General features: G+C 40.2%; 1 protein-coding gene across 1 annotated transcript in view; it reads left to right on the plus strand.

The window, feature by feature from the left end:
- Positions 1 to 7,876, plus strand: part of Ube2n (ubiquitin conjugating enzyme E2 N) — a 28,983-nt gene extending 21,107 nt beyond the window's left edge. The window contains exons 2-4 of the mRNA XM_032911646.1: positions 5,992 to 6,238; positions 6,424 to 6,564; positions 7,134 to 7,876. Of these exons, the coding sequence (XP_032767537.1) occupies positions 5,992 to 6,238; positions 6,424 to 6,564; positions 7,134 to 7,174 (429 nt within the window). The 3' untranslated portion in view covers positions 7,175 to 7,876. The remainder of the gene's footprint in view (positions 1 to 5,991; positions 6,239 to 6,423; positions 6,565 to 7,133) is intronic.
- Positions 7,877 to 11,146: the final 3,270 nt, after the last annotated feature.

An 11,146-nucleotide genomic window follows, 5' to 3' on the forward strand; every position in this document is an offset into this window, starting at 1 on the left:
AAACAAAAAAACTTCATCTATTAGAGTGATACAAAGAACTTTTAAAGAATATTTTGTTTTTGTTTCATCTGTTGATGTCTTATGTCCACTAGAGGGTGGTATTCACTGGAAGAATTAAAATGGTTTCTTGGTGATGACCAGTATTTCATAGTGCCTTGCTTTCCTGTTTTTTAAACCAAAGTCATCATTTTCAGACAATGTCTTGACTGCAGTAGATCGCAACACTGACCTAAAGGGACTAGCAGAGTGCCTTCATGACCCATACCAGTTAGTGATTCCATATCTTTCTATATTATAGATTATTTTTGAGTGGAAAACAGTAATAGTTTAAAAATTGCTCTACAAAAATTTACCATGTATATGAAGTTCATTTGTTCTTAATGACCAGTCAGTAATAAACTTACCTTGATTTTTACTTTGTAGGTGCTAACATCTAGTGCTATAGAAGAGTTGAAGTATGGCTAGTTTGAATTGATAAATGTGCTTAGTATGGGTTAAAACCTGGACTTGTGAAGGCTCAGTATGAAAAAAGATTAAAATATACTGTTAGTCATTATATATTAATGACATGTCGAGATAGCATTTTCAATATATTGGGTTAAATGTAAAATATTAAAAATTAATTTACCTTTTCACAAAAAAATGCTAGTCTAAGAACTGTGAGGGGGCAATTGATGTAGTTGGTAGAGGTATGTTTAAAAGTACTATTTTTGCCAATTGTCATGGTGTACAATTTTAATTCCTGCACTTGGGAGGCCAAAGCAGGTGGGCTTCTTTTTTTTTTTTTTTTAAGATGTATTTATTTTTATATATTTGAATACACTGTTGCTGTCTTCACACACACCAGAAGAGGGCATCAGATCCCATTACAGATGGTTGTGAGCCACCATGTGGTTGCTGGGAATTGAACTCAGGACCTCTGGAAGAGCAGTCAGTGCTCTTAACCACTGAGCCATTTCTCCAGCCCCAGCAGGTGGGCTTCTTTTGAGTCCCAGAATAGCCTAGTCCCTATGATTCCCCATGTCAAAGTGAAACAAAATAAAAACACTGTTGAGATGGGTCTCTGTGTGACTCTGACTGTCGTCCTGAAGCTCACTCTGGAGACTGCTCTCAAGCCCAAGACTTCTGCCCTTTTTTGTCCCTTAAGTGCTGGGATTAAAGGTGTGACAGCAGGCTCAAATGTATCTTAAGTGTTGCAGCTTCTCCACTTACATAATTTGAAGTCTGATGGGCAGATTTTTTTTTCTTGAAAAACTTTATAAGTTAACACTTTTTGTTTTAGCTGGGCAGTGGTGGTGCATGCTTTTAATCCCAGCTTTAATTCCCAAGGAAGCAGAGGCAGGCAGATCCCTGTAAGTTCAAGGCCAGCCTGGTCTACAAAGTGAATTCTAGGGCAGCCAGTGAAAGACTATCAAAACAACAACAAAACAAAAACAAAGCCCGACCACCAATAAAAAACCAAACCTGAAGTTGTAAAATTGTTGTAAAAGTGCATAGTTTAAAAAAAAAGAAAGCCTAAAAATTGCTGAAGTCAAGATCTTTCCGTCAGTGCTTTCCCTCACCCTCTACATTTCTGGCTCGGGGCAGTGCTAGTGCTGGATTATAGGCCTGTGCTACCATGCCCAGGTAGGATGTGTGGTGCAGAGGACCAACAGTAACCTACAAGTCAGACAAACACTGTCAGCTCCACTCTGTAGCCCAGCGTTTACCTTTTCAGTAAAGGAAAACAGGTTTCTTTTTTAAAGGATTTATTTATCATTTACTATATATATGTACATTTGTGTCACTAGGTACCCACAAGGTTCAGCAGAGGGAATTGGATCCCCTGGAAACAGATAGAGATGGTGTGAGACACCTGGGATGGGTGCTGACAGTCCAAGCTAAGCAAGGAAACTCCAGCCCAAGAGGAACATCTTATTGTTTCTCTTTGGTATTCACAAATTGCAGGCATCACTTTGCTGCTATCACTAAACAAAATGAGGATTATCTGAACACACATCCAGGTGTGCAGCAGTGTGAGATTTTATGCTATAGCTAGACAAAAAGGTCATGGGGGTGGGGGGTGTCCTGCTGAAGAGATGAAGAGTGCAGTTAAGACCTAAATCAAAGCCAGGAGTGACAGAGGCAGGCCAATCTCTTGCATTTGAAGCCAGCCTGGTCTACATAATGAATTCCAGAAGTTACATGTTGACCCTATCTAAAACAAAACAAAAATAAACCCCAACAAACAACAACCTTAAAAATCAGTTACTTATGAAAGTTACCATTTACTCTTTTACAAGTTATTACTTGTTTTAGTTACGCACCATAGCACCTGTGTGGGGGAAAACAGAGGGCTTTGATATAATACAGGCTGCCAGGGTTGTGTGCCAAGTTGTACCTACCATACTGTCTCACTGGCTCATCAGCTAATATTTCTTGATTGGGGTTGACCAAGGATAACTGCAGCTATGGACAGACAGATTGTGTGGGAAAGTACCACAACTGCAAAATACAAAGAGCGGGTTTGCTCAGAAACAGTTACACAAGTAAAGAAGCAAGTAGGAACTTACCTTTGTCACTCAAAAAAAAACCACACTGCACTTGACTGTCCTTAGGACAGAAGCACTCTTAAGACCTGAAGGTTCCTCATAGTTAAGCCTTATGTTGGGTAGTAGGGAGGGAGAGAAATTATTTCCTACTAGTGTTTACTTCCCTTCTTACTACTGTGGGCACGGATTTCAGACACTGGTGTCAAATCTATCTTTCTTTCTTTTTCTTTTTTAAAGATATATTTATTATATTTATATAAGTACACTGTCACTGTCTTCAGATACACCAGAAGAGGGCATCAGATCCCATTACAGATGGTTGTGAACCACCATGTGGTTGCTGGGATTTGAACTCAGGACCTCTGGAAGAGCAGTCAGTGCTCTTAATCCTTGTCAGGTTTTCCTATTCTCACATTTATGCTAAGTTTGGAAAATGGAGAGTTTCATCAGATAAAATTACCTGTTTATTGTGTCAAATTTGTGGCAACTTGAGAGGGATGTTAATACATCTAAAAACTTAACCACAGTGTATATTCCAATGAAATTTTATGATCAGTAAGGTCACATTGGTGCTTTATACATCCCTTTTGTTTTTTGAGACAGGGTCTTGCTGTGTAGCTGGCCTGGAACTCAGTAATGTAGCCCAGGCCAGCCTTGAATGTAAAGCCACCCAAGTGTCAGAACTACATACAGGAATAGGCACACACTACACATCCCACTAATGCATTCTTTGGGAAGAGCACCTGACTAAGAGTAGTTAAACAGACAACAAGAGTGTGAAATGTGCGATTTCACAGCGCAGTGATTTTTAAGCTATTTTAGGATCTGATCTTGGTACTTTGGGTAACTCGTTAGAGTTTTCAATAGCTGCTACTCTGTATAATCTGGGAGTGGTGGTTGCTTAGATTCTTGGACCCTGTTCCCCCTTTTCAGCTTACCTTTTCATGGAAACGGGATAAAACAAAATTGAGAAAAGGCCAAAGTTGAAGAAAATTTGCCACCTAGTTATTTTTTTATTTCTCTGCCCCTCTGCTAATCTTTAACATTTTTCCCCTTAAAATAAAGGCTAGGGCGGTTGGGGATTTAGCTCAGTGGTAGAGCGCTTGCCTAGCATGCGCAAGGCCCTGAGTTCGGTCCCCAGCTCTGAAAAAAAAAAAGAAAAAAGAAAAAACAAAATAAAGGCTAGGGTCCCATTTTGTTTTTTCCTGGGGGAAAAGAACAAGTAGAAATAATGTCTTATTAGATTGAGGACCTGTAAGCAGATGGAATGGGCTTGAAGAAAAGTCAGGGTGTAGAGATCGATGAAGGTGAATGGAGAGGTAGACGAGTCCAGAATTCAGTGCAAGGCTTTGACTTTGAAATAAATGTAGACTCTGGTTCCAGGAAGTGCAAGGCAGCAAGGTTGATGTTGGAAGCCAGGGAATGTGTTGGGAGGTTATTTAGTCTGCCAGTTAGAGCTTGTGGAGGCTTGAGCGGAGGGGTAGGAGTGGTGAGACACATACTGTCCTTGCTGGGCATACACATAGCCTTCTTGCCCCTGACCTTCAGTAGGCCTTGGAGGTTTTTCAGGCAGGTAAGAAAAAAGTCAGGCTAGATACATAACCTATGAGTGAAGAGGGATCAGTGATGGGGCAACTGACATGGAGAAAATTTGGTGGCTGGGGTTGGGGTCAGAAAGTTAAGTTTAGGATAAACTGGACTCTGCTGTGTGTTAGTCTGTTTCTTCCATTGTACTAAAATGTTAAAGCTGGGTGCTCAGAAGAGATTTAGAGGGTGCAAGATCAGGTAGCGCTGTCCTTTTGCTTCTGAGGTATCACGACACGGCAGACGATGGGAAGGGAAATGGTCGTGTGCAGAGGAGCTGTCAGGAAAGCCAGCTTTGTTAGCCTAGGCCTTGTCCCTCGTATTAGGAGAAAGAAAAGAAAATGTATATGACTTAAGGAAAGTCAAAAAAGGAAAGGACTGATTCTGGAGAGTTGTCAGAGGGACCTTCTCGGGAAGGTGGGGAGAGATCTGTGCTCAAGGAGGAAAGAGTTCAGAGTAAGAGGGAAGAAGCCCAGAAGCACATGGGCAGAGGCAGGGGTGCAGGCGCAGGTGCCATTGTGGGAACTTAAAGGATGTTTGCCTGTTCATGAAATAGGTAGGAAGCAGAGCCTCAGTCAAAAGTAGGGATGAAGATAGACATCTAGGGGTTTCAGGAGAGTTATGGAAAACAGAATGTGGTATAATTATTGGAGAGCATTAAAGGTCTTTCAGAGACTGTCAGTTCTAGAATCTTACAGCATGTGCCAGACACTGTCTTCTTTTCCTTCATCTTGTATGTCTCTTGCCCCATTGAACTACCCTAGAGGTGTTCTTGACTCTCCCTCCTCCAAAGACAGGATCTTAGCTTTGTAGCTTTGGCTGACCTTGAACTCAGAGATGTGCTTGCCTATACCCTGAGCACTGGGATCCAGGGGTGTGTATGTGCTGTTGTCGCCACAACCAGTTTCCTAGACTTGTTCTTTTCTCCAGTACCTCTATGATATCTACAGTTGGAAGGTCCTGTGGCAAAGTGTGATCTTTATTGAACAAGGATTTTGTCATTCTTGCCTATTTTGTGTATTGCTACTTAAATAACATTCCCACTGTATTAAGCACTACAAGTCATCTAGAGATTGTTTGAAATATACAGGGAAATTTTTGTAGTTTAAATACAAATACGGTACTGTTTTATGTAAGAGACTTGAGCATCCAGAGATTTTGGTATTATTGATATTATTGTCCTTGACTACAATGAATGACCAATTTTTAAAAATTTTTTTAAGAATTATTATTTTATTATATGAGTACATTGTAGCTGTCCTCAGACACACCAGAATGACGGTATCAGATTTCATGACAGATGATTGTGAGCTACCATGTGGTTGCCAGCAGTTGAACTCAGGACCTCTGGATGAACAGTCAGTGCCCTTCAGTCTAGTGACTTGGTTTTTTTTTTTTTTTTTTTTTGTGACTTGGTTTTTTAATAGAATTTAGAGCAGGTTGTTCTACCCATTGTAGCAATCCCGATGTCATTTTTTTTTTCTTTTTATGTGAACATAAAATTGGTTTTATTAATCTAATCTAGAATGTGATAATATCCTACAGTTGTATTCAGTTGGTGAATTCAGTTCATTACATGAACTGTCTGGTTTTTGTCTGTTTTTGGAAACGGTTTTCCTACATAATCTTCGCTGCCTGGCTGTCCTGGAACTTACTCTGTAGACCAGGCTGGCCTCAAACTCCCAGAGATCCACCTGCCTCTGCTGGGATTAAAAGTGTATACCATCATGCCTGGCATGAAGCCTTTTTTGTGAAAATTATGTGTCACTGGGAGATTGTGTTATATCTAATTTCAAAAGATGAACTTCCTAATTTTAATTTTGGTATCTAGTGAAACGACATTTGTTTTACAGGTATGCTTGTTCTTCTGTTGTAGGAAACCCAGCGTTTGCTGGCAGAACCAGTTCCTGGCATTAAAGCAGAACCAGATGAGAGCAACGCCCGTTATTTTCATGTGGTCATTGCTGGTCCCCAGGATTCCCCCTTTGAGGGAGGGACTTTTAAACTTGAACTATTCCTTCCAGAAGAATACCCAATGGCAGCACCTAAAGTACGTTTCATGACCAAAATTTATCATCCTAATGTAGACAAGTTGGGAAGAATATGTTTAGATATTTTGAAAGGTAAGTGTTGTTTGTCACTGTGCTTTTATTAACAAGTCCCTTCTGTCCTAAGCATTCCACATTTAGAATGTAAACATTGTAATCTCACTGTATGCTAACAGCACTAGAATGTGGTGGGTGGGGTACAACAGTTCTTGGCCTGTTGTCCATGCTTTTATCATATACTGGGCCTGTTACCTTCGTAGATAAGTGGTCCCCAGCACTGCAGATCCGAACAGTTCTGCTATCAATCCAGGCTTTGTTAAGTGCTCCTAATCCAGATGATCCATTAGCAAATGATGTAGCTGAGCAGTGGAAGAGCAACGAAGCCCAAGCCATAGAAACAGGTACTGCATATCTGTTCTTTTATCTGCCTCTGCTTTTCGGGATAGGTCTCTTTAATGTTTTATCTGTAACCTCAAATTATTTAAAAGTAATCTATAAAAGATTTTGCAGTGTTTAACCACATGTATCTAATAATAATGAGTAACTACTATACTGGCAGTATGTAAAGATATTAGAAAACTTGGCAACTGTTCTGAGCTATTTTTATGGTCCACTTGAATAATATAGCTGTTTGTAAAGAATATGGAACTAACAAACTTCTTTCTGCTACAACAAAATTAGTGAGGGAACATATCTATTCAGAAATGAAAGAACTTTTTCCTTATGTTGAATTTTATGAAAAGTTTGAAGCTAGTCTGGACTATATACTGAGACTTTTAGAAAAAACAAAACCCCTTTCTAATTAATTAAACTGTTTTGATAGTAAGGTATTCATAAAACTGACCTGTTTCTAGGAGATGGTATAAATGTAGGAGGGTAAGATGGCATGACATTTCCACAAATTGTACTTGTTTGCTGTTTATGGTGTTTGGAAAGAAACTAACAGCTGCATGTTTGTTTTTGTCTACAGCAAGAGCATGGACTAGGCTATATGCCATGAACAATATTTAAGTCGGTCAGATCATCAAGTGTACACCACTTCTCCTGTTCTGCCAAGACTTCTTCCTTTTTTTGTTTGCATTTAATGGACACAGTCTTAGAAACATTACAGAATAAAAGCCCAGGCATCTTCATCTTTGGTGATCACATGCACATTAGCAAATCTGTCTTGTCCTGATTCACTGTTGTAAAGCATGAGCAGAGGCTAGAAGCATCACCCAGGTTGCTGAGAGATGCTGAGAAGCAGGACTCTCTGCTTTGACTCCTTTCCCCATCATGGTCTAAGTACAAGGCACTGTGAATGAAGGTAGTTGTCAGGGTTAGCTGCCAGGGGCATGGGTGTTTCTATTTTATTTTTTAGGGGGAAAGTAGTTTTATTTTAATTTTATGGCCTCCTTTCCCCTCCCCTCTCTTAAGGGATCTAATTGCAGTGGTTAAGTGCAGCTAACCGGTGTTTTAGAATATGCTCTCTAGCCAAGTCTAACTTTAGACGCTGTAGATGGACAAGCTTGACTGATCCAAAATGGGAACATTAAATAAACATCACAGCCCTCACTAATAACATTGTGACTTTGCCGTCAGGTGTAGATTCTCTGTCCCCCACCCCCACCCCCACCCCCAAAAGACGAAGAAAAAGCTTGTGACCATTTTGTATGGCTTGTCTGGAAACTTCTGTAAATCTTATGTTTTAGTAAAATATTTTTTGTTATTCTACTTTGCCTTTGTACAGTTTATTTTACTGTGTTTATTTCGCTTTCCCGATGTGACAATCATATTTAAAATTAAAGTAGATGGAATATTTCTGTTTTAGTCCTCTCCATCTGACAAATTGGCAAGAGCATTTACCAGTTTGTCTGATTGCTGCAGGTCTGTGTTAGGTCCTGCTGAGAGTATTTATAAACTGGCTCTGAGCATGCATGAAGCATCAGAATCTGACTTTTTTTTCCTTAAACCTCCTAGATATTTGAAATAAATATTACCTGATTCAATTAGGTGATCCTTGGTGTCTTGCCATGTTTGAAAGTTGACCAGCAGTCACAATGAAGGGGACAGTTGAATGTCACATAGGGCTTTCCACATGTCTACATTTGAGCTTCAGATGTAGGCTATCTCCTGTGACCATTGGTTTGTGCTGTTAGGAAACCTTAGTTAGTTGATTTTTGCTGAGGCAGTTTTGAGTCCTCTTGCAAACCTAATGATCCCAGGAAACTGGTATCATTGGCCCTTTGATTCCTGTGCATTTGCTATGAGAACTTTTTTCATTTTCTTTTTTTAAGAGGGGAAGTCTTGCTATGTGACCCTGGCTATCCTGGACCTCACTATTACAGACAGGCTGACCTCCAACTCAGATCCAGCTGCCTCTGCTAGGATCAAAGGCCATCGTGCCCATCGTATCCTTTAACTTGCTGTTAGTAATTGTTTTCTTCCCGTGTAAAACAGTCCCTTCCACCTTTTTCCACATGGAATTTCTGACTTGTTATTTTTAAGTCTGTAAATGCTATCCTTAGGGTCAGGAATCTTCCTCTCCTGCAGTATAAGGCTGTGGATATTGTAGCCCATCTGCATATTTCTTTGTAACTTCTGAAGGTTTGTTTTGTTTGCTTTTAGAATGCAGTCTATTTTATTGTTTTCTTTGTAAAATAAAAATTACATTTTCAACATATAAGATCTTTTGACAACTGGTAACTGGATCCTTCCAGATAAATGCATTTTGTTAACAAATGTAAAGTTTAGACCACAATTGCTAAAGGTCCTTCCTACCTAGTACTGTAAAAATTTAAACTCTCTAACAGCAGTTGTTACAGTTCTTTGGCCTGAGTGCATCTTTGTTGATGGCTAAAACAGTTCTCATTTTAAAAAGCAAACTTGATGGGACGGAAATAACCATTCACCAGTCAGCATTATATCCCGAAGCCAGTGCTGCTCCTAGTTATAGTAGCAGGTGTCTTACACATTATCCACGGGGCCTAGTGTGCACTGAGGTTTCCGTTTTCCCAATTTACTTTGACTCCTCATTTCCTGGTATCACATTTTCTTTGGAGATTTTGATGAGTTCCCATTGTTTGAAATTTGCTCTCTTAGCCAGTTGGAAGAAGCAAGAATTGTTCCATATGCCTGGACTTTTCCTAAAAGATTGGAAACAACAGGTCATGGTGGAGGTTGAACCCTGGTAACTACATCTGGCCTATGTGGGCCTGTTTTCATAGGCCAGGAAAATGGTTCAAAGTGGTTAAACAGCAGTATTGAGAAACTCGGCATAGTCACACAAAAAATATCTGTAACATTTGAATAAGATGTAGCACCGATCCATCATTGAATGGCATCTCCTGGCAGGAGTTGAGTAGCAGTCACTCCTGGGTGACGTATCCTTCTCTTTTTCTGTTCAGGTTGGAGTCATTCCCAGCCTACCTGTTTCTGTATGTGCAGTTGTTTTCGTATAGAGCTTTGACTTTGTAGCCCCAGAAAAGGAAGACACATTCACTTAGCAAAAGCATTGTAACATTTGCCTGCTCCTGGTTGGGAATGTAGATGTGAATGAGTAGTTCCGGCCTTTCCTTTGGAGGGACAGCATAGGGGTGGGGCACAATAGTTGCAGCTTATCTTCTGGACTCAAGTCAGACAAATGCCTCCAACCTCCAGAAATCTGCTCATGCAGAGCTCACAGAGCAGAAAACCAACTTCTCTCAAATTGGCATCTTGAAGTCAGTTCTGAAGCTCTAGGATGTACATTTGGGCTTTGTGGTTTGAATTTGTTTTGTCTATTTTGCTGTGATTCACTTCTACTGTGAGATTAGTTATCTTTGGTTCTCTAGGATCTGAAGCATTCTGTATAATACTGAATATCCACACTAGACCGGGAATGTACTTGTAAGATAAAGTCCAGTGTAAATGGATAGATTAAAACCACAGGAATGCTGTGCTCAGCACTTCTCCAGGGAGCAGGGAGAACATCTGTTCTAAGTATTCCCAGTCAGCCAAGTAGACCTCAGTGGTGCCATGGGGACAGTAGGGTGGCTTTGTTTCTCTGATGGTTTAGGTATTGTTCTCTTGGCTAATCTAATAACTACATCAGTTTTTACTACTTCAGAAGCGAAGTTTTAAGGCTACAACATAGGGAAGCTATCCACATACAAATTACAAAATGAGATGAGAAATTGGGTACCTAACCCACTAAGACTTATGTAATACTTCATTGGAATGTATTCTGGGGCTGGGAGCAAAATTTCATTTAGCTATGAAGCATGCTGCCTTTTAAGGAGCTATATCAGGGTTTATATTTTAAGTAAAAGGAAAACATGTTGAATGTATTTCGAAGTATAAACAATAAAGACGTTACCAATCGGATGTGATGATTTTTGTCTATTTCCTGCACTCTGGGCTCACCACCTCTACACTGATTTCCATTATCACTAAGGCTGGTGTTAGGGTTAGTCAGTCTTTCCCTCTACACATTTTGTGTTGTTAGTAAGGGTTGAGCAGAATCAAGTTAAATAGCTTGATTCTGCTGTGTATTTGTTAGAGGATAAAAACCATGCAACAAAGATTCCAGGAAACTCTGTAGATTTCTGCTTCTTGTCAAGGAAGCTGGCTAAGTAGGCATAAATAAGCAGACATTTTCTTAGCAGCTGGATATTTCATCCAGTATGACTGGAAATTCTGGTTCTTCGAGGTGGTTTCTCTGTAGTCCTGGCTGTCCTTGAACTGAGATCAACTGCTGCGAAGATTGAATTGCCACCATTCCTGACTTGCTAAGAGGAGTGAAAGTTTGAGGATGCTTGGAGTCAGGCTGTCACTGGCCTATGCCTCATCAGTCCAGCCTGTCTCTGCCTTCCTGTGGTGGGTTCTGGGAATAGAACTCTATCTGATGCTTACAGAGCAGCACATTATTACCTTGTGCATGTGAGTGCCAGGGTAAGTCAGTTTCTCAAGCTGGGTTTACAGGTCTCACAAACCACCTAAAGTCAGTCAGTGCTGGGGTGCCTC

Source organism: Rattus rattus, chromosome 1, assembly GCF_011064425.1.
Source record: "Rattus rattus isolate New Zealand chromosome 1, Rrattus_CSIRO_v1, whole genome shotgun sequence".
Lineage (NCBI taxonomy): Eukaryota > Metazoa > Chordata > Mammalia > Rodentia > Muridae > Rattus > Rattus rattus.